This window comes from Excalfactoria chinensis, chromosome 4, assembly GCF_039878825.1.
Source record: "Excalfactoria chinensis isolate bCotChi1 chromosome 4, bCotChi1.hap2, whole genome shotgun sequence".
Classification (NCBI taxonomy): Eukaryota; Metazoa; Chordata; class Aves; order Galliformes; family Phasianidae; genus Excalfactoria; species Excalfactoria chinensis.
Genome location: NC_092828.1, coordinates 5,017,618 through 5,043,814, shown reverse-complemented (window position 1 = coordinate 5,043,814; position 26,197 = coordinate 5,017,618). Strand labels below are relative to the sequence as shown.

The window sequence follows — 26,197 nt, the reverse complement described above, 5'->3', positions numbered from 1 at the left end:
AACAGGCAGCTCTCCAGGAGGGGGAACCCCCTTTGCTCAGAGCTGGGGGCTCTGATTCTTATCCATACCTGTCCTGCATCTTAGACAGGTGCTTAATCAATTTTGCACTGAGCCTGAAAGGAGAGAAGGAGAAGTCTAATGGCAGTGGATAGATTTCCAAATAACAAAAAATCTTTGCTGTCTGCCCATTTCTAAATCCAAACTATTTGTTCCAGATCTTCACTGATAAGAAAGAGATGAAAAAGCTCCTCAGCAATAGCAAGAATAGCAAGGAAACAAAACTAGGCCTTTTCCTCTTGATGTTTCTCAGTGTTCTCTGTTGGTCCTCCAGATCTGAGTTTGCTGGAGACAAACTGCATCTCTTTAGGAGATGTTGAGCTAGATCCTTCCACTTGTCAAGGAGGTACCTGTCTGACCTCAACTGTGACAGTCTCTGTTGGTTCAGTTCCTAGCATGAAGGTCAATGCCAATCTGCAGCTTGAAAACCTTCTTTGATGGGGACAGTATGGGAGAGATGCACACGAGGACAAATTAGTCATTTAGCAGCACACACTGGGATTATAGAATGACATAGGGAGGCACTAGTGTTGTTTTCCTAACATCTTCATCAGCTTTGAATTGCTGTGAGAACGTCACATTAGATAGGTATATCACATAAGCAGTATACTCATTTCCCAGCAAAGATTCCCAATTAGCTTTCAATCACAGAGCTTGGAAAAGTCAGCTAAGGGAGAATTTCCTGTCTTGATTTCAGAAAACCAGGTCTCCATCCAGCCTGCAGCACCACGCATTGGAGTCAACCACGGTGCTCCTATGTCTACGCTGTGAGTAACCAGTGCTGACCTCCTGTCAGCAGAGAAAACCTGTATTTCACCCCAGTTTATTTCCAGTAACCCAATTTATCAGGCACAGTTTGTGGCAAAACTAAACATCTAAAGGCTGTCTGGTGCCCTTCTGCTGGTTGGAAGGAATGGGAAGGAGATGATGATGGGGTGGCCAGAGCCGGTAGGGCTGTCTCCTTTTATTCATAAGTGAGCATAGGGGTGGCTGCTGGGATGGCTTAACTCCCCCAGTGCTGGTTTCTGTCCTCGAGCAGCTTTCCAGGCAGGTTCACCAACATCTGCCACCCTCAACCACCCCATCCTTTGGCCCTGCCAAATACTTTGATGTCACTTTGGCCAAGTCTTTATGGAAAGGGGACAGCCCCTTTCTCTGGTCCTGGCACAGTACTTTTCCATCCACCCAGCTGTGGGTGTACAACCCAGCAGTACATCCCAAGGACAGTGGTGCCTGTCTCTCAGAATGGGGCTGACAAGCAACCAACACAGAGGGTCTCACAATGGCTTGGCACAGCCCGCTGCCCAGTTTCTTTTCCAGTGTTTCTGTGAGTCTTAGAGTCTCACACCTCTTTATAGCAACAGCAAAGAGGTTTATTATGAAGATGTTTTAATACAAATTTTACTTTAATGGACACATTTTACACAGTAAAATGATAAGCGTGTGCAGGGTCTCTAGATTCTCTTGCTAATCCTCTTGTAGGTGAGGTCTCCCTTCGTCATTGTCTGCAAAAGAATAGAAACTGTTAGCTTTGCATTGCACTTGGCTCCAAACCCTACTTGGAAAGGATCCTGTCTTGCAAATCAGTACAGGGCTGATCTCCAATCTAATCATCTATAAATCAAATTATTAAAGCTTGAGATATATTCAATATAGATAAGGATAATCTGACATTGACTGGAATCAGAATTGCCCATCTCCTCTTTATAAAATCTATAAGTCTGGTTGAAAACATGCCCTCGTTACATGTAACTTTGATCAGCAGTGCCTAGTAGGGTCTCAGAGGGCACTTAGTGAATCAGACTGTTTCAAAAACAATGCCTTCATTGCCTGGCCAGCTGATCAGCTTTAGCTACAGAGCCTGAGTGCAAGGATGTGCTCTTCTCCAGCACCTGTTTAAGGTCTCTAGCATCACTGGAGTCTTTGCAGAGCCTGGCCCCTCTTGGACCCTGAAGGCAGCTGTCTGCACTGTTAATCCAGCCATTGCCCTTCTCTTCTCCACTTACATGGGTGATGGTGTCTCCGTTGAGTTCGGTCACAGATTTCAGCCCCTTCAAGTTAGCAACCAGTTTGTTGTTACCTTCCATGTTAACAATACACTGGTAAGAAGGGAAGAGACAAAGGCATTCATGTTAGCACTGCACACCCCCTGCATTCTGCCCTTCCCCTTCTGTTCTGAGCTGCTACTATCTCCTGTGAAAACTGTTGGAAGCAAGTTGCTTCCAACTTTTTTGCTGGAAAGATCTCAGCTGAATGGGTATGTCTGTTGAGCTTCTGCCCCTGGGGAACTACATGTCTATAAAGGCTTCAGACAGCATTGACTCCCTCAGGGCAGCCTTGATTGATTGCTGAAATTACTCAAAGAAATAACACAGCAAAACCCGTTTCTGTTCATCTGTTTGTCCATCTGCACATCTTCATCTGCCCTCAAGCTGCTGATTTATGGAAGGTAAAACTCTTCTTGTAACCCCTGGTTTCTGTTCAAGGGTCTTCAGGGATGCTGGAAACTACCCGAGGCAAGTACTGCTCTCAGAGCCCAGCTCACTGGGACATTACTTTAGTGATCGTTCCTCCTGCTTTCAAAAGTCCCTGCAGTATCAGCTTCCCCCAGTGTAGAGCTGAGATGCAATCTTTGCCAGCGGTGCCATCTTGACATTTCATGAATCATTGAGAAGTATTGTCCAGGAACTGCAGCTGACCAAGTTTCCAGAGTCATAAATCCTCACCTTGCCAAATCATCTCACCCAGCGTAAACAGCAGCAGTGCAAGCTAACAGCCTCTGGGACTTAAAAGGACAGGTTTATTGGTTTATGATTCATTGGCTGACTTTCTTGTGCTACCTTTAAGTCAACAAAATTAAGGGAGAGCGTGTTTTGTTTTGCAGCATAACAAAGCAAACCGCTTTTCATTTCAAATCTTTCAGACTTTTTGCAGTCAGAAGAATTTACCAAAGCCTCTCTATCCTCCTTTTCCAAACCAGCTATTAAAACACTGGCTTCCTGTATTTCCAACAAAACAGCCTTAGGAATGCAGAGCTTTATCTGCAGAGATTCTGAGAGGATGTACGGTGCCTTGTACAAGCAGAGGGGAGGTGGAAACCTCAGCAAGCCAGGGTGTGAGTTTGTCAGAAGGTCACACAGCAATACACTGTCACTTTCAGAAAGTTATTGTTAAGAGACTTGCAGAGGGCCTGCAAGGAGCAGAGCAGTGAGTATCACACCTACAGGCTTGGTTTCACCTATTAGGCCCTTCCCATTGCATTAAATCACACATGTAAACTGCAAGAGGCAGAAAGGAGCTGGAGAATTACCCAGCTCTTGCCCCAGTGTCAGATTTAATACCCTTGATGTGGTCATTCCTTTTAGCCCATGTGCAGGGGATGGCGGAATAGAATGGGTTGCCCAGAGATGTGGTGGTTGCCTCATCCCTGGAGACATCCAAGGTCAGGCTGGACAGGGCTCTGTGCACCCTGATCTGGATGTAGCTGTCCCTGTTCATCACAGGGGAGTTGGACTGAAGAGCCTTTCAGCGTGCCTTCCAACTCCAATGATTCCATGAATCTATGAATCTATAAGATGCAATATCCCTGAACCCCTCAGCTTGGGCAGAGGGGGAGCTGATGGCTCACCTTGGCTTTCTCTCCTGTCAGCAGCTCCATCTCACACTCCTCCCCAATGGTGAACTCATTGGTCATTACTTTGGAGCCAGTAGTGACGGTAATCTTGAACTTATTCCCATTCTGCACAATTTCTGAGATGCTCTTGATGTCTTTACCCTTCTGGATCTGCTCATCAGGAAGCCCTGTGCAGGAACAAGAGATGTTAGGAGGACCTTGGAGCCATCACTGGGTGAACTGCTGCCACCTAATGAACACTGTGGGATCTGAGGACACACAGCTTGGAGGATTTCTCCTCTATTGTGGAAGAGCATCTCAAGTTTGGCAGCTCCCCAATGGCCACAGGGCCCGATGGAGAGGAGGAATAACAAATAATGCCCTCCTGGGTTTTGTGTGGAAACTAGAGTTCTCTCTTGTGCAAGCAAGTTGTGTAGAAGTAGAACAGCTATCTCTCCAACCAAGCAACAGAGAGAAATAAGTTTTCCTTCCTTCACTGAGAAGCAAGCAGAGAAAATGGAATAAATCAAGGAAGAAGGAGGAAACCTTCTTTTTTTTTTCCTTTTAATTGAGATTCAGCCCCCTCCTGCACACTGCTATGCAGAGGTAGTGCAGCCCCTCCTGAATCCCTGCTGGAAATCGAGCCAGCCACCTTCATCACTAAGCACTTAGACAGCCTGACTGTTCTTCTGATGAATGGTAGCATCTGGAGCTGTGCAGGGGTGAGCAGCGTCCTGCTCGCTCTCACGTTTCACAACCTGATGGGACAGATCTACCACTGCCTGAAGTTAGCAAGGTCCCGCTGGCTTAGCACGTGTTGCAGCACCCGGCCTGCTGGCACATGGCTGCAGGGACTGCTGGGACTGTCCTGCAAGCTGTAAAATTACACCCAGCATCGCCTGACCTCGGGCCGTCAGTGAGAGTGACGCTTTCCCTTCTATTTTGAGGTCGTATCTCCATGCACACATATATAGAAAACAACAACTGCGGAGTAACAGACAGAAATAGGAAATCTGATAGATTGCTTTCAGTCTACATCAGCAGCACATCAGCACAGTTGGGCTATTCCAAATACCAGCAGAAACTGCCGAGGCAAAGCAGCACACAATGCATGCGGGTACTTACCAAGGGCTTTCATGAAAGGCTCAAAGTTCTCTTGGGACTGGAGCTCATACTTTCCAGTGAAGCTCATGATGGAAGGCTCTCTGTGCTACCAACACCAGAGAAGATGCCTTGCTGGTATGCACAGCTTGGTTTTATAAGGACCTTTTGCCCTAAAGTTGGTCAGAGGTAAAATGATGTAATTCCTTTATTGCCATGTTCAAACATTAACATAAAACCGGGCAATGGTCAGTGATAAATTGCTCTACAACTTAGAGACCTCGATTTACAGTGCAGGGGCAGAGAAAGTCCTGTGTTTTATGGAGGCAGCAACGTGGCATCCATAAACAAACAGTAAAAAGAAAAAGAATTGCAAGAAGATTAATTATAAAAGGAACAAGGCAATTAATCTAATCAGCTTACAGTCTGCACGTGTGCATCTGAAGGGAGAAAGTGGGGAGAGATGATGATGTCCCTTGGAAATGGTACTAATGGGGTTTCTGGTTTGTGCGTGCTGGGTCTTAAGCATGGGCACAAATAGTCGTGGCTGTGTGCTGGCAGGAGTAGCTTGCAACCTCCTGCAGATGCCTCGTGGTCCTTTGTAAGTGTGGTTTTCGGTGTAACCCAGATGTAGCACTAATCACAAAACCATCATTGTCCACTAAGGAAAAACAGGACTCAAATTTACATTCGAGCAGCCCAACCTGAAATTCACACTCCATCACTATGACCTTGGATCCATATGGATGGATGGATTGGTGGCACCACTGATCGATCAACCAAGGCTGTTACCAGGGGCCAATACTAAAATCCCTTTCCTGTCCTTTCTCTAGAGAAGACACGGTAATTTGTGTACTGAAGAACAACCCTTGGAGCTGCATTTCTCTCAAATCCTGAATCAGAAACAAGGGCAGCAGCAGCTCTTCACTGAGCTCAATTCCTTCCCTCAGTGCTGGGCAGATGTCCCAGGCCTGTGCTTTCCCTGGGAGACACACATCAGCTTGAAATTAAACACAACCACCAAGACTAAAACAGCGAATGGGACCAGAGTTCAAGAAAGGATCTAGAACAGCCCACCAGGTTTGGTCCCACAGAATTCTATGTGACTGTCATGCCTCATCTGGGTGTCTGAGTTACTCAGAAGGACACAAGACCAACAGATCACTTGCAGACAAAACAAAGAGGCTTTATTTTTGATCACTGATAATTTTAAGTAATTTATACTAACAAGGATCCATCGGTTGCATTTCCAGCCTTGACTGCAGTGATTCATACTCCACTGCATAGACTGCAGTTGGGAGCATACTGGTGTATCTCATATTAAAGGAGGAGATGATACCTGCAGAAGACAGCTTACATTTGAAGTGGGGTGAAACCTCTCACAAGCTGCCCATTTCTACCAACTACCATCAGAGTCCTCAATAGCCACATTCTCTTTTTTCCCTTTGATGGGAGATGTCCAGACTATCTGAGCTGAATGAATTCCCATGGGGATTTCTCACTTCATTCCCTGTGGTTTTCAGTTTCTCCTACTAAAGAAATTATAAAGTTCCTCTAAAAAAAAACGAAGAAGAAGAAAGAAGAAACCTTTATTGAATTAAATTTGGCCAGGGTAATTATTACCTAGACAGGCTTGCTAAGCAAACGGCAGGTGAGATAAACTTAATCTCAATAGCAAAGTTCAAAATGTATGTACATCTCTCCACCAGAATATGGGATATCTTAAAACATGAGATTTCTAATTTTCCAGAGACACTCCTCTTATGTCTTGCCCTCTAGACCCTCTTCCATCTTTGCAGTCCTCTTTTGGATCCCCTCTAATAGTTTCATGTCCTTCTTATGTTGTGGTGCCCAAACCTGCACACACTGCTTGAGTGAGGCTGCACCAGGCAAAGGAGAGCAGGACAATCCCTTCTGTCGCCTGGCAGTGCTGGGCCTGCTGCACTGCAGGCTCCAGTTGGCTGGTGACTCTTGTATCATCTGCCATAACCATAGAGCTGCCCTCGAAGCAGCTGCAGGCTTTTATCACCTTCCTTCAAGCCCTTCCTTGGATTCCCATTCTCAGCTCCCATGAACTGTGAACATTTTCACACGTTGTCTGCCAGGGCGATGGGAAAACACCCTCTTACATGCACTGCTTCTCGGTCACTTGGATGCTATGGTGCATCTCAGGGTCTCTGCCTACTCCATTTTGAGCCATAGTTCTAATTTAAGCTGTTGCTGATTGAATCACAGCTTCCTGTCATGCAAACCCAGTTGGGTATCTCAAAACCCACAGCCATTATTCAAAGGGCTTGGTAACAGTCTCATCAACTATGGCTTCCCATGCGAGTTTCCCTCTATTTCAAGCCATGTTATTCCTTGGATCATCTCTATTTTTGTTGTGCTTGCACCTGGGAACTTGGTCTGCTGCCCAGTTTTCACATCTTTGGTCCGCTTATTTCCCATTTCAGGAACAAAGGTTTCTTTAAGTTGGCCACATGGCTGCATTGCTTTAAAAGTTCGGACAGGACAGGAAAAGATGCTTCCGTGGCAATTAACTCTCTGTCCTCACATCCACAAAGTTTTCATTGGGTTCCATTGCCAAGACAGCACTAAGATTAAATGTGGCACCTTTCCCAGCTTTTTCTCTTTATAAAACTGTCTTGATGGTCTAATGGAACCAGGACCAGGCTGGCTGGCTCCAAGCTGTACCTTTCAAGCTGTAGATATGCAAGCACCAGTTCATATTGTTTTAGATTAGATAAGCCAATATCAGAGCCTCGATAAGACTGCTGAAAATGATGGCTTGCACAAAGCACTGCCGCTTGATAAAACTTCCTATTAATGCTGAAGTAAAGAGGAAGAGGCCCTTGGCCCTTGTCATCAGCCATGTCCTCTTCAGACCTTTGATCCAAAGGAAGAAAAAGCCCAGCATTTCTTCTTCAAGAGTAAGGCAAAGATTTCCATGGATAGTATGAAATGTCTTAGCTCTGCTTGCCAATGATCACTCGGGTAGCAGAGCTTAGAGAAGAGCTGATTACTGCTGTGGGTACCAATGGGGATGGGGCTGTCCTTCATCCCACCACTTAGTTTATAGAGCCAAGGGACTGGGACTGAAAGTTATGCTCGTTGCTTATGGACCAAGTTTACGTCAGCACGTGGAAAGAAAACACTGAGAGAGAAATGGAGTCATTAGCCATTAGTGAGGATGATCTGGAAGAGCCGGTGAGCTTTTAAATGATGGAAAATGCCTTTCATTTCATCCCACCGCACATTTGCAGTGCAGATGTCCCTGTATGAGATCTGAGTGTATGAATAGCCCCTAGAATACAGTGTGGATAAGCAAACCTTCATCTGACCAAGTGGAGAGTTGCATGTTGGGAGGCAAAGAGCAGCAGCATCAGAGTGCCTACAGGTGATTGGGTGTACTCCATCCTAGAGGGATACCTGCTTGTCAGTCTGAGATGATGCTCACCTCTGCAACTGGCTCATGCTTTCCTTGATCCTGATTTATCAAGCAAAGTGGCTCATTTAATGTCTGAACAGTGAACAGCTGCAAATTAGTCAGGGAGAGCTTCTCAGGCCCGTACAAGCAGGAGGAGGAACCTGTGTGTCTGCGTGCCCTGCCATTTGCACGTGAGTCCTGATGTACAACTCATTTCCAACCTTAATTATTCTACTAGTTTATGATTCTGTGTGCACTATGTTGATGTCCCTGTCCTTGAAATGGCTTTTATGTCCCTGTCAGAGCAGTTTACTTCTTGTCCCACACCCAGGAGCCTCACAGATTATGATGATCCTCTCTGGTACCTGCACTTAAGTCTTCATGCTGCAAAGTGAATGCACAATAGCAAAGGTCTGCTTTTCTGTCTTGGTCTGAGCCAAACACAGAACTACAGTGTATATTTAAAACGAATGTAAACAAACAAACAAACTCCCACAGCCTCCCCTAGCAAATAGTGCTCTTCAAAGGAGGAAAGCAAAGACATAAAGAACAGTGAACAAACCAGGCTGAGGCATGACACTGCTGGGAGGCTGTGCGGGGTCTGACAGCATCCAAATTTCAGCAGATTCATGGCTAGGGAGACACTGCATGAGAAAGAACCATGGTGATCACAAGGCCAGAGCTTCAGACAAAGCCTGAAATACATAGAATCACAGAATCACAGAATGGTCTGGGTTGAAAAGGACCACAGTGATCATCCAGTTCCAACCCCCTGCTATGTGCAGGGTCACCAACCAGGAGACCAGCCTGCCCAGAGCCACATCCAGCCTGGCCTTGAATGCCTACAGGGATGGGGCATCCACAGCCTCTCTGGACAACCTATTCCATACAGTCCTGCTTGGTGATTCTGCCACACTTACTTTATTCAAAGTACCTCCATAAGCGCAGGTATCCATGCTTTATACATGATGAAGTGCTCAGAGACTGAGAAACTTTCCCAAAGTCACCTGGGAAAGCTGATAAAGTGTTGTAGCTGTGCACCTACCCCAGCACTTTCCTTATCCTCATTCCTCTTCTTTCCTGGAGGGCAGTGATAGAACCCACATCCTGACTGCAGTTCTTGAGATAAAATTTGGCCAGCGTGTTCAATGTAACCTTTGGCTGAGTTGGACTGCGTTGCATAACCTTCTCTTGGAAAGAGCATTTTCAGTGTCTCCCCGTGGAACTGACCATTGCACAACCCCAACCTCACGCTCCCTTCCTGTTCTACTGTTACAGTTGGGTTCTGCACTTTGATCCACAAGACCCAAAGTACAACATGGATGTCCTTGAGCCTGCTGTAAACCACCTTGTGGTGGGGAAGCGCCTCACCTACCCATGGTGAAAGGGCCGACATGGTGGCGGCTCATTGCACTGTAAAACCACCATGGGTGTGGGGGGAAAAGTGTATGGTTACACATTTGTACACTGGAACAGAAGTTGTTACGTGGAGAAATCTTATCTCATGTCAAGTGAGATAGCTACCATTTAGATTAATGGGTTTCAGATGTAGAAAAAGGGGGAAAGAACCAAATTCACCTCAACACCTTCCAATATTTGAAGGAAGCATTTAAACAGAAGGGGGAACGGGTGTTTACAGAGGGTGGATAGTGATAGAACAAGGGGGAATGGGTTTAAACTCAGACAGGGGAGGTTTAGGTTGGATATCAGGAGGAGGTTTTTCACCCAGAGGGTGGTGACGCACTGGAACAGGTTGCCCAAGGAGGCTGTGGATGCTCCATCCCTGCAGGCATTCAAGGCCGGGCTGGATGTGGCTCTGGGCAGCCTGGTCTGCTGGTTGGTGACCCTGCACATAGCAGGGGGTTGGGACTGGATGATCACTGTGGTCCTTTTCAACCCAGGCCATTCTATGATTCTATGAACAAAGGAACAGCTTCTTGCACTGTGACTCCTTTCTTGAGTCATATCTCCTTGACCTGAAGCTGGAAGAAATGCATCTAAGATCAAACTTGCCCATGCATTTGCAGACGCTCTGCATCCTTCTCTGTCCTTCCTGCCATGGATCCCAAACCTCAACATGCTATAGTGAGAATAGCAGAAATGAATTACTTTGATTTCTGGCCCAAACCCTACAGGTTCTACCTGAAAACTCCTTGCTTCCTCTATGACAGTTCATACTTCTGTGTCTGAGAGGGGGGACATACAGAGTAGTAAGCACTGTGCCATTGTGGTTTACTGTTGTTTTTTTTTGAATGAATTCAACACTTTTTGGTCTTGGTTGTGAGCTGGAGTAATTCCATGAGTCCTTTACTGAGTCTCGCCCCGACTGTAGGCTCCAGAGACCACTGAGAGGAGAGACTGTGCTGAATGGAGGGTGATAAACCCCCCAGAACCTTCAGGGAGAAGATGGGGTGATGATGTTGGACATCTTTACACCCCAGTGAGCCCCTGTGTTGGCCACCCAGCTCCATAGTCTGGCCTCCTGCTGCAAGACATCTCCTGTTCTCCTCTTCCTCGACCCATTGGAGCCCATTGGGAGGCGTTCCTTTCTGCTGCCAGAAATCCCAGCTAAGCACACACGGCTTGGGTGCAGTGAGGGTGAAGGGCAGTGAGCGAGGGTGGGAACAACCAGGACAAGGCTGCGCTTGAGCACCTCCTTCGTAGCTGTGAGGCTTTGCTGCCATCCAGTGATGTATCTGTGCTCCGCAGCTCTGCCTCTCTCACTGCTGCATATGCCCTTCTGCTTTCTCCTGTGAGGTTGAGGAGATCCAGTTCAGAGGGATAAAAACTGATGCAACGTTAAAAAACAAAACAAATGAAAAACAACACAGCAGCTTTAGCCGGTGCCTGCAAACAGCTGATTTCTCTCAGGTCCAAAGAGCAGCCGAGCAGCCATGAAGTGCAAAGGACAGACAGGGTCCAAGTCCAAAAACACAGAGGCACCTGGCATGCTCAGGCTTTTTCATGTCCCAGCTCTTCTTCTGTTGCTGCAGCTGATTATTAATCTCATTCTTAATGAATCCCATGCTGCTAATTCAAAGCGTCTGGTGGTGGTGGAAGAGGTGAGGACCCACCAGGGTGACTCTGCAGGGCACCTTGTGAAGATGATCAGATGCATGTGGATAGAATTAAATTGCATTGCATTGCTAACACAAGCCATCAGCTTGTGTGGATTTTCTTCCTCCTGCTCACAGCGTGCTCTGTATGAACCCCAAAACCAAGGGATTCATAACTAACCTGAGGGTGTATGGAAGGCTCCTTTACCTTCCAGAAATACAACAGAGAATTAAACACACGGAGGCCTGCTGGCAGTGTAGGGTTTGCCCTGCGTCCTGGGGCCGGCTGAGGTGAGCGGCCCACGTCCCCATGGCAGGCCCTGGGGTTGTTTCACCACTGATCGAAGCCTGAGCTGCCCTTAAAGAGCAATGACAGCGGACAACCCGACCCGACCCGCCTCCACAGCTCGGGGCGGAGCCGGCAAAGGGCTCGGGAAGGCCCGGGAAGGCCCGGAGCCGCAGCGCGGAGGTGGGGAGGGCCGCGGGGCCGAGCGGAGCCGTGTGGGCCCGGAGGGGATGGCGGGGAGCGGGGGGAGGAACCGGGATGGGTTATTGGAAGGAGAGATGGTGGGAAGGTTGAAGAAGGAAAGAAATGTTCTGGCTGAGGAAGGCCGGCAGGCTTCGCCCCTCCCCCGCAAAAAACAAACTAACAGGTCCTGGAGGTTTGCTGTATGGTCAGCCTTTGGGTTAAATCCTGTCCTTGGTTTAACGCCCTCAAAACAAATCAGGCAGCTCCAGAAGAATGATCTTCTCCCTTTTCTCCTCTCCTTTCCCCCTTAACTTTCCTCCTTTTTTCTTCTCCCTGTTCTCCTCCCCCTTTTCCTCTCTATTTACCCCCCTTTTCCTCTCTATTTACCCCCCTTTCCCCTCTTTTCCCCCCACATTTCCACCCCTTCCCTCCTTTCTCTTTATCCCCTTTTCCCTCTTTATCTCCTTCACTTCCCCTCCCTTTCCCTCTCTTTCCCCCCCTTTCCTCCTCCTGTCCCTCCCTTTTTCTCCTTTTTTCCCATCCCTCCCCTTACTGTCAACTCTCCCATTTCCTTCTTTTTTTAATTTCTTAAATAATTTTATCTTAAAGCTCCAACTTTTGCACCCAGCCCTCAGGGCCCATCAGGTGCCCTCACAGTGCCTGACCGGCAGAGACATGTCCATGGTGGGGTGAGAAGGGCACAGGCAGAGCTGGATGTGAGCTCACAGCCCAGCCACTGTGGTGCAAACCCAATTGCTCACAGAACCCCGTGCAATACCATCCTGCAGCCCTGTGTGTTTACATGGGAGATATTTGAGGGTCGGTTTGAATGCTCCCAGCAGAGCAGATAATCCATGCCTTTGGCAGTGATCACAGTGCCCACCCAGCACCGATGGAGTACATCAGCACACGGGGAGGCACGGCGGCCGTGGACTTCGAGGGAGCCCTTTTCTCTGGCTATGCACCTGATGGTGGGCTCTTCATGCCCAGCTGCATCCCCTCGCTGGACAGGTCCACACTGCAGCAATGGAGCAGCCTCTCCTACCCTGAGCTGGTGAAGGAGATATGTTTCCTCTTTGTCAAGCCTGAGCTGATCCCACATAGCATGCTTAGCGGTGAGCATCAAGTGGGAGCTGCTTGCAGAGATGCCTATGAGGATTTTGGGATGCTTGGATGCTGCCTTAGCTTAATCATCTTCACAGAGCCCAGAAGATGGAGCCTGCTGTGCTACTGCCTGACCTTTACTCTGCTCTTTGCTCTATCACCTTGCTGAGGCTTGTTAACTTTTGGAATATGTGTACCCTGCATGCACATGGGGACTGCGGTGAATGCAGTAGCAATTGCTAATGCTGTGGCCCTGCTTACTGCTGGGGGAGTGCAGTGCTAGCACCAAACCTTATCTTCCTGTCAGTGGCTGTTAGCTTCTCCATGCTGTGATTCCATTTGTAATGTTTTGTAATCCTTTCCACCAGAGGGCAGCTACAACCTCTCTGTCAACTGTGCTAATGATACGAGTTTAGTTTTCCTTTATTTTGTGATTTAACAGTTTGCTTTGGCTGTGTCAGGCTTCCTCTAGAGCTCTTCATTGTAGAGCTATTGAAGGCAATGGAGCTTGGCTGGCTTTCTCCTAATAGCTAAGAACAACTTCTTGGATATGTCACCTCTCCAGCAATAGAGAGTCTTTGTCTGTGTTTCTCAGGAGAACACAGAGCACAGATGCAGGCAACCACGGATAAGAAAAGTTATCCTGTCCCTATTCTGACTGCACTTTCAACTGTTTTTCCTCTAGATCTGATTGACAGGGCTTTCAGCAAGTTCAGACACAAGGATATCGTCCATCTGTCCAGGCTGAAGGATGGGCTCAATGTTTTGGAGCTCTGGCATGGGGTTACTTACGCTTTCAAGGATCTGTCCTTGTCCTGCACTGGGCAGTTTTTACAGTATTTCTTGGAGAAAAAGAAGAAGCATGTCACTATTCTGGTGGGTGAGTATTTCTCTTTGAAGGGGGTAAAGCTTCTGGGCAGGTCTTTGCCTTGAGAGCCATCATCCTACAGCCTGCCATGTGGATGCCCCGGAGTAGTGGTATTGCCTCATGGGTGGCTGGTGAGGGATTTGGTCAATGCCAAGGAGGCTCCTCTAACCCAAAGTATCTCATGGGGCATCTTCACATCTTTTTCTTAAAGTCTGGTGATGCAATTTTGACCGGTGTTTGCGTTGCTTGTTTCTTCGTTGCAATGCAAAGTTTGCATTGCTTGTTTCTTCGTTGCTTTAAAACAGGGACTTCAGGAGACACGGGGAGCTCAGCAATTGAGAGTGTGAGAGGGCAGAAGAATGTGGACATCTTTGTTCTGCTACCCAAAGGGTTGTGCACCCAGATACAGGAACTTCAGATGACCACCGTCATTGAAGACAATGTCCACGTCTTTGTTGGTTGGCATTATTGTAGGATTGTCCGTGTTGTGGCCCTGCTGTGTTGAAATTGTGACCCTAAATGTCTCCAGGGGCTGCTGCATTTGCTGCTGCAGCCAGCTGGGTCATTTCCATCACAGTCAATATGCTCTGCTGTCTTGCGAAGGAGAGGCTCTTAGCACGTGTCCCCAGTTTGATGACCGAGTGGCTCCAGGCTATCTCTTCTCCTGGCCTCACGTTATAGCCGTCTCCATTTACTTGCACTGAATTGAACACTGTTTCTTGAAACTAAAAGGATGAAGGGGTGACCCACCTCTTTTTCCCCTCACTTTTATGGTTTAAGTAACCCCAACTCAAGCAGCCCCCGAGACAGACAGACAACTCAGGACAATCCTGGCTGCAGCAGCTTCAGTCTGGGCCTATTTCTGAGCAGAAATGCTTTGAGCCTGATGCACCGATGTCGGCACATCTACCCTTTCCTTTCTCTTTCTGACAGTTCATGGGAACAGCGATGAAATCGATGAGCCTATCAAGGAAGTGTTTGCTGATGTCGATTTTGCCAGAAGGAACAACGTGATGAGCTTGAATTCAGTCAACTGGTCGAGGATTATGGTGCAGATTGCTCACTACTTCTACGCTTACTTCCAGTGCGCCCCGACCCTGGATAGCAGCCCACTGCCAGTGGTGGAAATTGTTGTGCCAACAGGAGGGGGAGGAAATGTCACAGGTGAAGGGAGAAAAGATGGGTTAGGGAAGAGAGAGAGAGTGCTCCGTGACCTGAAAATGTTTTGCAAATGCTGGCCATTGCTATTTATCAAAACACCCACTCTCTGGTAGGATTTCTTCAGAGCCACTTATATTTTATTACTCATGTCTGGTTATTACTCATTCAAGTGTCACTGATGATTCGCAAGGTGCAGAAAATCTGAACCCACCCTTTAATGATGACTGTAGCTATCTTGAGGGTGGACACATTGGAAAAGGACAGAACATGTTTGATCCAGAAAAGAGGGAAAATACTGTGGCTCTGGTTTCCCAAGTAAGACTTCAATAGAGGTGGGAAGTTCTCCCTTGTCTTACCTGATTTAGATACTGCTGTTAAGAGAACCACTCCTAATTTTGCCTAATCCCTTTCATTGTGAGTCCTTGATTACCTCTATTCTGAATTAGACACACAGCAGTGGTATGAAGATTTAATGCACTCAAAAGCTTTCGCTGTATTTCCAGGCTGCCCATCTGAGGCAGTATTAATCTGCAAGAACCCCCAAACTTCATCTCTTTTGCTTGAGTGGCACCTGTCTGACCTCTCAGTCTCCTGCCTATCCATCTGCAGATCCAGACATGTTCAGTGGTCTGCTTTGCCAGGAGACACATCGTGTCCTAGGATTTTACAATATGGGGCTCTACCAAAGGCATTTAAGATAGATATCTCAAGGTTTATTAGGGATTGTCATTTATGCTCACTTCTGAACTTCGGATGCTCAACCAGCTTACCCAGACGCTTCTTTGTTCAGTCCGTTTTTAATATTTATTTCTCAAATATGCATGTATTTTTTTCACTGTTGTTTCTAGCTGGCTGTATTGCCCAGAAAATGGGTCTTCCAATTCAGCTGGTTGCTGCGGTTAACAGCAATGACATCATTCACAGGACTGTTAAAGATGGAGATTTCTCACTCTCAGGTCGTGTGAAGGCTACGTTAGCATCAGCCATGGATATCCAGGTAGATAATGAATTGGAACAAATGGAAGATAACAAACGTGCACATTTTTAGGTTTTTTTTCCTTGTAGTTTGCTATACCTGGTTTATAAGACTGTAATTCTGCCACTGGCACTGCCTCTTAGTGATGCACTGGGAGGTGAGAATCATACTTAGCATTTATGCTGCATATATAGCTGAGCTGAAATACATCAAACACCACCTTCTCCCATACTTTTCAAGGCTCTCCTTGGTAATCTTTGTTGCCAAATGTTGGGTTTCTGGAGATTTGCTATGTGCAGGCTTGGAAAGAAAGGGCCATTTTCTCAAAACCTCTGTGACACTTAGAAAAGTATAAATCCTGTCATGTCCAAAGGTTTCTGTTGGTGCTTCTGGAAGGCTCCAATAGGAGCAAGAGAAGAAGGAAAGAAGCTGGAGTAGCCCTGAAGAAATGCCTCATCTATGGCTGTCTGCAGTTTGTACAGAGCAAAACAAGTCCCAGCAAGCAAAGGCATCAGAAATAAAAAGTCATGGAGGGACAGAAAGGTGCCTGGAGACAAATACCAGGAAATAATAACAGCAAATACTCTTTCATACCTACCCTGTGATCCACAGGGATTGGAGCTGCTTCCAAACAAGTGACCTAGGTCTGAAATACTTGGTGTTGTATCACCGTGGCCTTAAGCTACTAGAATTTTCCAAGTGCTGTTCAAACACAGCGGGAGGACTTGGGAGCATGGAGGAATGCTGTGTTCTGCAGAGAGCAAGCTATTTTCTCCCATCACTGGGCTGCTCTGACCTGCAGCTTGAAGTTCCTCCCAAAGCATGAATATGTGGGGCTCTCTCTCCATTTTAGTTGCCTTTTCTGCAGTCTCCAGCCAGTGACCAACTGGAAAGATGAAGGTGTAGCGGAGCTTATAGTGTGAATGACCCCTTTAAGGAGCAATTCCAAGAGAATCACAGGGCATGCTGTGACTTTCAGCATCAGAAGCCAACCAAGGGATTCATTTTCTGGGTCTGAAGTCAGACAGCACAACTGAGCTCATGTCCACAAGCCAAAACTTTCCTTGAGAGCAGTTCTCAGCGTGATCCTCCGAAGTGGACCCAGGTGTCCTGGGTAGCATGGGACAAAAACAGACCACAGAGATGGATAATGTGAAGATCAAGGCTTCCACTGCTGGCCTAGCCCAGACTGGCTGGGTCTAGGTAGCAGTGGAAAGCATAGGATGAAATGGATGGAGGTGGAAGGGAAACTTCTGGGAGTGGGAAAAGCAGAAAGGGGTACAGAAGAGGCATCAGGAGGATGGTGCTGGAGGCACCTCTGGTAGCAGGTCATCAAAGTCCAAGCGTGCTAAGATGTAGTTTCTCAGGACACCTGGGTCAGGACAGCCTAAACCAGGGGACAGCCTAAAGCAAAGGGCAGGCAACACCCAAACTGCAATGAAGATTACAGGCTGAAGGCAGTGGAAGATGATGGTGGGAAGATGTAGAACAGGAATGGAGCTGTAAGCCACCCAGATAAGGACATCAAAGGCTGAGTAAGTCCTGATGACTTGCCAAGGTAGGACAGGATGGGGAGAGACAAGAGGTCATAGGCACTGTCAGGTATATAGAACTCATTTAAAGCCAGCACTTAGCTGCAACAGAGCAGGAATTTTAGAGATGTGATGAGGACTTTGTATCTGGTGTCCCTCCTACTGTCTATTCCTACAGTATATCTTGGTCAAACTACCCAGCTGAACATTGCTCAGTGTTTCTGAGCACATGGGAATGAAAGAGCAAGAAGTGAGATCCATTTGGGACCCTTTTGTCTGGTATTGCACTGAGTTTTGCTGCAGTGTTGCAACGCTGATTGCTACATCGCTGTACAGTCCAGTCAGGCCCTATATGTTCCTCATATGTTTATAAAGATTATCGGTCAGCCCTGCAGGGAGCTGAGTGTCTCATTAAGTAACATGGGAGCTGTGTGATTCACAGCAGCATCTGCAGCACTCAGAAAACCACTGTATATTTCTGGTTCTTAAATACATAGCATGTTATTAGCTTGGTTTCCTCAAGGTGATCATACAGATGTGGTCTCGCTGTCAGTTTATCAGTTGTCCCCTCATTAAGTTGTTTTAATCTGATGGTCACTGCCAGACTACTCATACAGGTCAGGAGTCTGAAGGACATTGAGTTCCCAAAGAGAGCTTGGGGATGTAGGTGTGCAGGGAGAAGGCACAAAGCCTACCAGCAAGAAAAAGGTGCAACAGGGCCTCACCCCAAATTAGACATCCGAGAATCCATACAGCTGCTCTCACCCTGAGACAGATGTTCTCATTTCCACTGCTCACATGTACCCTTGTCATCCCAGGAGCCTTACAATGTGGAGAGGATCCTCTGGCTGCTCTCAGGCTCTGACAGCCACCTGACAAAAACGCTGATGGAACAATTCACTGTGTCCAAAAGCCTGAAGCTGCCGGAGGGTTTGCACAGAAAGGTCAGTCCTTCATGTCCATTCCTCTGTCTGGAAGGAGATTTACTGTTTCCAGTTGGTTTTGACTGGAACATGTTGCCCAAGGAGGCTGTGGATGCCCCATCCCTGCAGGCATTCAATGTGGCTCTGGGCAGCCTGGTCTGCTGGTTGGTGACCCTGCACATAGCAGGGGGTTGGAACTGGATGATCATTGTGGTCCTTTTCAGCCCAGGCCATTCTGTGATTCTATGACTCTATGACCCATTTTCAGAATAAAAAAATAATCACATTTTTGGGAGACTTTTCAAACTAAAACCTTCGAGGAGCTTTATATCAGTGCATGGGCATAGAGATGTTAAAACAACAACAACAATAACAAAACCTTTAGATAAAAACACCTACAGTTTTTTAGATAGGGTATGAAATCACCCCTTCTTGGCCACTCCAGTGCCTGCATTAGCTGTGCAGTGAGTCAGGCCAGGGTGGACTGAACTGTGGGTTCATTTCCAGCAGCACCTTCATCCAGCTGCAGCAGACATCCTGTGTCTTGATTACATGGGGGGAAACCCCCACTCCAATTGCTACTTCCAGCCTTCCTGTTACTGCTTTGCTGGGTGCCCATGGCATCAACTCAATTGAAAGGAACACGTGAGGTGATGGTGTGCAATGCAAACCTTTGTTTCCCTTGCTGTAGGTCTCGGAGACCCTGCGCTCATGCTCAGCCTCTGATGAGGACATCGTGCAAGCCATGCAGCGCTGCTGGGAGGAGAATCGCTACCTGCTGTGCCCACACTCGGCTGTGGCTGCTCACTACCACTACTCACATCTGGACAGCTGTGCCAGTGGGTAAGGTCCTGCATGGGGACAGGTGTGTGGGTCAGTTGTGTCAAAGGACCAGCACATCACTTTCCAGCTTGCTCCTCTGCTTGGGTCTGACATCAAAAGATGGCTTGCTTTCCTTTTCAGCACACCCCGGTGTTGTTTGGCTCCAGCCTCTGCTGCCAAATTTCAGGATGCTGTGCTGCGAGCTGGCCTGGTTCCCCAAATCCCTCCTGAAATCACTGCCCTAAAGGAGATGGAGACCCGGTTTGTTGTCCTACAGCAAGGCGAGGATTGGACACAAGTGCTCCGGGATCGCATCACAGCTGTGGAGCAGTTGTGGGGGAAACGGGGTGCTGGTCTGCCCCCCTCGGGACTGCAGGGTGTCAATGGACAGGCGTGAGCTTTAGGAATGTGGCTGGATGATGCCCCCCAGGGCTCATTTCCTTTCCCCAGAGTCCCTTGTTACCCTGGGATAGAAGCCTTCACTTTCTGTGCAATTAATCACTAGTAGGAACGTATTTTGACACTGAATTTTTAGGCGCTTTAATTTTTCACAAAAGAACTCTGCAATTGTATTCCCTTTTTTTCCTATGAAGTCATGAATACTGATTTAAATGCAAAAGAAACATGTTTGTCTCATCATTGTTAGCCATCACAGAAAGCGCCCTTAAAATTATCCACAATCATCACCCACTTGAATATCATTCAGTGATTCTGTCCCTCTTGTTCCAGACCTACCAGGAAGAGCAATGCTGGGTGTCACTGTCAAGCCTTTGTGGTTAGGTATTAGGAGGAAATCCTTTGCTCAGAGGTTGCTGAGGCATGGGAACACTGCCCAGAGGGTTTGTGGATGCCCCATCCCTGGAGGTGCTTGAGGCCAGGTTGAATGGGGCCATGGGCAGCCTGACCTGGTGGGTATCAGCCAGCCTATGGCAGGGGTTGTGGCTGGATAGGCTTTAAAGTCCCTCCCAAGCCAAGCCGTTCTACGATTCTATTGCATTGATTCCTGTGTTTTGTTTTACTTTGTTTGCATGGATGGCATCTAGCAGTTGGGTATATCCTACAGCAGCCCCAGAGAGCATGAGGGCAGTGTGAGGAGAAGGGGTTCCCAGACCTCCCTGAGAATGGGATCACGCCAAGAGGTCTGTGGTACCTGCTGGGTTCTGGAGTGTACATAGATGGGGCTTCAGATGCTCGTGGTGCACATGCAGGCAAGGATGGAGCTGCAGGGTGAAAGCATTCTAGGAAGCAGAATTGCCATTGCAAGGACTTGTGACATCTTTGATACCATCTTTGGGCACCAAGATAGGAACTGGGCACTTCTGGAAGCTGTATCCTGTAAAGTTGTGCTGTGCTGGATTACAGGGTTCTTGTTTGCACTTTGGAGAGGAGGTTCGTGTGCTGCTCACAGAGCTTTTCCACTTCCCAGAGCTTAGGCAAAGATTTAAACGCTCATTGCAAACATGAAGGGCAGAAACGGGTGGGTTTTTATGGTAAAGTGGATGAGAAAAAACAGCATGGGATCAGGGATCTGAGCTGGAATCGACCTCACAGCAGCGCACACCTTTCAAAGCAACGCACTGCCCTTGGGTTAACTCATGTTTAATAGCCTAGAATGTTCAAAGCAGTAAATGCCTCTGTTCCATAACTGCTGGAAGTGAACCCAGGGCTGGAGTGAATCTGCTTTTAGGAATCATCCCGGCTACACAAACTTGTTCAGTGTTAGTATTAAATAGTGGATGTGTCCCCTGGGTATGGTTATTATAGGGGTGCCAGCCACTGGAACTACATTCTAGTGCTGTATCTCTCAGCTTTTTGGTCCAAATCTCGCTGCAGGCTCTTCCAGGGCAATTTCCACTGAAAGAAATAGGAAATGGGAAATTCCCCTTATCTTCAGACTGAAACTTCAGGACTTTCAATACCACGTTCCCATCATATACATATAAATATATAAATACCTCATGTGGGAGCTGCCTCCACAAGCCATGCATCTGGCAGGATTCTTTTGTGCCTAAAAAGGGAAAGAAAAAAAATAAGGGAATAATTACACCAGGGGGGAAAAATCCCCTTTTGCCATAGAAAAAAAAAAAAAATAATAATAATAATAATAAAAATTCCCCATTGACATCAAAGGAAGGCCTGTAATGGGAGGGTTAATCTGATGTTTTAGTGGCATTTAGTGGGGTAAAAGAAAATGCTGTTGAAGTAAATCAGCACGGGGGGTTGCAGAGTATGTGGGGAGAGCAGGGAGCATAGCCTGGGCTGCAAGCTGCCATGCCAAGGCAGCTTTTCCCTTGGCTCTTCACCACCCGCTGCTTGCTTCTCATCCAAAGCCAGTGGGAGAGAAGGGATCTGTGCCTCCAGCAAGGCCGCCTCCATCCCCAGAATGAGGTGTTTAAAAATAATGCCACAAATGCAGCTAAGGGTTTCATACTGGAGTGAAAATGCAGCCCCTGCCTTGGCAATAACTTGCTCCTGGTGCTGGCTTTTTTGTAGAATAACTGAATGGCCTGGGCTGAAAAGGACCACAATGACCATCTGGTTTCACCCCCTGTTGTGTGCAGGGTCACCAACCAGCAGACCAGGCTGCCCAGAGCCACATCCAGCCTGGCCTCGAATGCCTGCAGGGATGGGGCATCCACAGCCTCCTTGGGCAACCTGTTCCAGTGCATTGCCACCTTTAATTAATGATGGCAGTGATGGTGACAACTGACCCCCCTCTACCCTCCCCCTCAATGCCATCTGACCCCCACCATCAGCAGGTCTTTCCATTTTGTTGCATGTTATATGGGTTGGACTCCACCACCTCTAATAGCCACCTCCCCAAACCTTGTGGTTCTCAGACAGGGCCAACTGCCCTGCTGTAATTTATCTCTTAATCATAACTTAAGCCACCCTGTGAGGGGGGAGAGGCCTGAAATTGCAGGCAGGTCTGCATCCAAGAGAAAGGTTGCAAATCCAGCTGGCCAGGAGCAGCAGGACGCATGGGTGAGGGGTCCCACTGAGCTTTGTTTGCAAGCAGGAAGGGAACACTGCATGGTGAATAGGTCTCCTTTCTCCTATATCATCCCTGAAGCATCCTGTTGGTGATAGTGTCCTATGCAGGAGCTGGAAGGGGGTTTAATTCCCAAAAATCCTATAGGGTAGACAAATCTAGGGCACCATGGAAGATCTTTTAATGCTCTCGAGGCAGGAAAAGCCTGTTTGGGTTGTGTGGAGCCAGGAGTGATCCTTATGGGTCCCTTCCAACTTGGGATATTCTATGATCCTGTGCTTCCTGGTGGATGGAGGGGAAGGCATAGCACGGCATGCAGGGATGCTGTAGGATTGCTGTGCCCTGCAGAGGGCAATGCACTGCCACACAACCCAGCCCTAATGTGGGGACAGGCCTGGGGGCATCTCCCAGCAGCTCCCATGAGAGGCTCAGGGACACAGTTCATCCCCAATACCAGTGCTAAGAGCTTCTACGCTGTCTGAATGGAGAGGAATCACTTTTATTTGATGGGAAGATGAAAGATGTGAGGAAGAAAGACATGTGGAAAGGTGGATGCTGGTGGTGCCTCCATATCTGAGACATTAACAGGTGGCTGAGGGCTCCAGCAGCTCAACATGCTTCTTAGTTAGACAAATATTTACTTCTGTGCCTTCCAGAGCTGTGCACAAATCCAGGCCGTATCATGAAATAATTCATTTCAACATCAGCTGTTTAAACAAAAACTCCAGTTCCCTTCCCCTGAGTAGGTTTGATCCATGCGTCCCAGGAAACAGCAATGCCCACAGCCTACAGTCATCCTCCATGGGGACCATGTATCTCACCAGGGATGTTCCCTAAAGACTGGAACACTCTTCACACCAAGGGACAATATGGCTTTTTTCCATGTATTTCATGGGAAAAAGTATGTTGGGATGGAGCTGTAGTGTGTTGAGATGGAGTCACAATGCGTTGGGATGGAACTGTAGTGTGTTGGGATGGAGATACAGTGTGTTGGGATGGAGCTGTAGTGTGTTGGGTTGAAGACACAGTGTGTTGGGATGGGGATGTAGTGTATTGGGATGGAGATATAATGTGTGCGGATGGGACTGTGGTGTGTTGGGATGGAGATACAATGTGTGGGGATGGGACTGTAGTATGTTGGGATGGGTGCAGTGCGTTTAGAAGAAGATGCATTGGGATGGGGATACAACATGTTGGGACACAGCACAGTCGCTCCTTTCTCAGCTGGAGTTTTCTACCCCATAGTTCCTGCATTCCACATCTTGCCGTCCTGTGAGCATTTTTGGTGTTTGAAATATGGGGTTTGGGATCTAGGACCCCTTTCCCAGTATGGGTTGTCTGCCTACCTAAACGTGGAGTTCTGCCCTTGAAGCCATCTGCTTCCAAGTTAGTGGTCATTGCCTCATGCTGGAGATACCAGTGCCACACTGCAGTTCATCACCCCAGTCACTGATAGTGCTATTAATTAAAGGGAAGCATAGAACAACAGGATGTTTGCAGGGCTAACTGAGATGAAATGTGGGGAGTTCTACAAATCTCATAAAGGCTGAGGATGAGGATGTTATTTCCCACCAGCAGAGCAACTCAGCTTTCCTTCATCCCCATCCATCTGCCCATGGGCATCCACCCTATCCCTCCTATGCACAGGGCTGATTTTGGGGCACTTCCTCATCTGTCCATGGCGTCACGTCCTCCTCCAACACCGCCTTTATAGGCTAGAAGGTGGAGTCCACAGTGCACTGAATTATAAGCCAATTCTTTAAAACAGTGTTCTGAAGGTTTGGGAGTTGAATTATTATTTATAATGCCCCGGGGGCACTGTATAATTTATGGACAGGTATGAAGACAAGCAGGCGCTCAGACATGGGTATGAGCCCAGTGTGAATGCCGAGATAGAGAGATAGATAGTTGGATAGATGAAGATAAGCTCCTTAGCCGGTAAAGCTGGGGATTGGAAGGCTCCTATAGATCCGGGCTGTGTTAGGGTCAGAGCTACTATCCCTGTGCTCCCACTACACAAAAAGTCATCCCAAACCTGGTTCAAATTGTTTACTTTTTCTTTTTTAATTAATTTATCCCAAGTGCAAGGAGAAAAAAACAACACAACAGAAAAGGAATTGCTTTGTTGTTGCAATTTGCTGCTAGGCATTCCTATGTGTGCTAATGATAAGTATTAATTAAATAGCTTGCTGTTGTCTTTTAAATGCAGTTCTTTCAGGCTGTAATTAAACACAGACACCCAGCCCTTTCTGTCTGCATAGAAAGAGGCAGGAAGGCCTCCGAAGTGCTGCGCTTCTTTCCTGGTAGCAGGAGAGAAGTGGAAAATGAGGCAAAACCAGTTTCCACTGCAAACTCAACACCCTGTGCATGTCCTTCATGGGGAGAGCGAGCAGTCAAAGGAAATTAAAGGAATGCGACTTCCAAGATACCAGCCCTGCAATCAAAGTAAGTTTCTATGCCCTTAACATTTTGCAGCTTCATGCATTGAAAGGCGGAGGAGATCACTTTGCTTGATCTCCAGCTCAAGGCAGGCTGTTGAGTACAGCACTGCCGTGTTCATCGAGCCCAGCAACTTGTTGGCTGGTGAATATTTTGATGTGAAGATCTACAGATAAGCGTCCATCCCTCCCACTCATTTCTTTAGGCTTTTTCTACCTGGCTGTGCTGTGAGTGCCCATCCCAGTGCTGCTCCTGTGGTCAGTACTGAGGGGGTGGGGAGAACCACCAACCTGCTGCCCTCTGCCTTCCAATGGAAACTCAATGCAGACACCCTCTAGAAGTGTAAATTAAAAGCTCAGATGCTCACAGGATGGAAAGCAACCCCGTAAATGAGATGCTCAGTGATGCAGAATGGCACCTACACACAACACTACTCCTGACTTGAAGATATCCTACCTTCACTTACCTGAAAAGCCCATTGACATATGCACAAAGGGATGCTGCATTATTTAGAGCGGTGCCTGGTCCAGCAGCACAAGGGTTCCAGATGGGGATTTTCCCCAGTTACTGATGTTTTAGAAAGGAGAGAAAAAGGAAAAGAAAGGGAAGGGAAGAAAGAAAAGCTGGCTGTGTTTGGAAATTATATACTTAATTGAAAAGGGATTTGGACTTGTTTGGGCTATAATAAAGCAATTTGTTCCACCATAATGAGCTGCTTTTGACCAGGTACTTCAAAACCTAGTTTGAGTTAAATAGAGATTCAGTAAATATGGATTCAGCTTTACTCAAATTGGCTGGAATTGTATTTAATTGGGGGGAGGGGGGGGAGGGAGAAAAAAAGAGATTATTACCAAAAAATTGGGAGATTTGGAAATCTTTATAACACTCCGTCCAGTGAAAATGGTACCTACTGGTACATTAGTGTGAAGGTATGGTAAAGGGAGGACGGTTGGACTTATAGGTCCTTTCCAACCTTGTGATTCTGTGATTCCCCCCTTCTCAAATTTGCAGTGTGTGAATGGAGGAGAAAGTGATGGGGGGAGACATCATAGAATTACAGACTGACAGAATCGTTTGAATTGGAAGACACCTCTAAAGGCCACCCACTCCAACTCCCATGCAGTGAGCAGGGACACCCGCAGCTCCATCAGGTGCTCAGAATGGGACCCTTTGCAGCTGTATGCTTTTGGGGGGCTCCTGCTGCTCCGGGGCACTACTGAGGCTCAGCCCATCCCTACCCCACTGCCCTGTGGAGTGCAACCATCCCAACTCTGGGATGCTCGCAGGGATTAGGCGCTGTGCTCCCTCAACCCCTTGCATGCATGCAATGGTTTAATTGTTACCTTTAAGATAATTACAGGCCAGGGGCAGCAAGCAGGAAGAGTCCTGTGGATTCACACCAGGGCTTGTTCACAGAATAGGAGATTTACCCCAGAGTGAGCTGAGTACCCCACAGAGAGCATCTCCCGGTTGGGGGTGTAGGGTTAAATGGCTTAGCAGGTTGGTCGCCAACCCAAACTGTAAGGATCATAGTATCATTTGAGTTGGAAGGGACCACTAAAGATCATCTGTTCCAACTCCCCTGCAGTGAACAGAGACACCTACATCAGGTGCTCAGAGCCCCCTGCAGCCTGACCTTGAGTGTCTCCAGGGATGG

The 26,197-nt window shown here is 47.5% G+C and overlaps 2 protein-coding genes across 4 annotated transcripts; one reads left to right on the top strand and one right to left on the bottom strand.

Annotated features, from left to right (window-relative positions):
• Positions 1 to 1,511: 1,511 nt before the first annotated feature.
• Positions 1,512 to 4,862, bottom strand: FABP1 (fatty acid binding protein 1). Its single transcript, XM_072336517.1, has 4 exons — positions 4,796 to 4,862; positions 3,686 to 3,858; positions 2,064 to 2,156; positions 1,512 to 1,562 (listed from the first exon to the last, which is right to left on the bottom strand). Exons 1-4 carry the CDS (start codon positions 4,860 to 4,862, stop codon positions 1,512 to 1,514), a joined length of 384 nt encoding a protein of 127 aa, XP_072192618.1.
• A 6,800-nt stretch (positions 4,863 to 11,662) lies between these two features.
• Positions 11,663 to 20,133, top strand: THNSL2 (threonine synthase like 2). 3 transcript variants are annotated; one of them, XM_072335579.1, is made up of 9 exons: positions 11,663 to 11,723; positions 12,591 to 12,838; positions 13,513 to 13,707; positions 14,001 to 14,153; positions 14,629 to 14,859; positions 15,705 to 15,853; positions 18,183 to 18,308; positions 18,979 to 19,130; positions 19,251 to 20,133. In XM_072335579.1, exons 2-9 carry the CDS (start codon positions 12,616 to 12,618, stop codon positions 19,504 to 19,506), a joined length of 1,485 nt encoding a protein of 494 aa, XP_072191680.1. In that variant the 5' UTR covers positions 11,663 to 11,723; positions 12,591 to 12,615; the 3' UTR covers positions 19,507 to 20,133. The 3 variants fall into 3 exon arrangements, with proteins under 3 accessions (XP_072191680.1, XP_072191681.1, XP_072191682.1); XM_072335580.1 differs by having other exon boundaries at positions 11,680 to 11,723; positions 12,600 to 12,838; XM_072335581.1 differs by lacking the exon at positions 11,663 to 11,723 and adding an exon at positions 11,848 to 11,907 and having other exon boundaries at positions 12,600 to 12,838.
• Positions 20,134 to 26,197: the final 6,064 nt, after the last annotated feature.

What these genes read in the sequence shown, in the direction of transcription:
- FABP1 (XM_072336517.1), bottom strand. Translation starts at nt 4,862, where the DNA reads ATGAGCTTCACTGGAAAGTATGAGCTCCAGTCCCAAGAGAACTTTGAG. An exon ending in TGACAGGAGAGAAAGCCAAG is followed by an intron (nt 2,157 to 3,685) that starts GTGAGCCATCAG and finishes CCTTCTTACCAG; the next exon opens with TGTATTGTTAACATGGAAGG. An exon ending in ACGGAGACACCATCACCCAT is followed by an intron (nt 1,563 to 2,063) that starts GTAAGTGGAGAA and finishes ATTCTTTTGCAG; the next exon opens with ACAATGACGAAGGGAGACCT.
- THNSL2 (XM_072335579.1), top strand. Translation starts at nt 12,616, where the DNA reads ATGGAGTACATCAGCACACGGGGAGGCACGGCGGCCGTGGACTTCGAG. An exon ending in CATCAGCCATGGATATCCAG is followed by an intron (nt 15,854 to 18,182) that starts GTAGATAATGAA and finishes TTGTCATCCCAG; the next exon opens with GAGCCTTACAATGTGGAGAG. An exon ending in CGGAGGGTTTGCACAGAAAG is followed by an intron (nt 18,309 to 18,978) that starts GTCAGTCCTTCA and finishes CCCTTGCTGTAG; the next exon opens with GTCTCGGAGACCCTGCGCTC.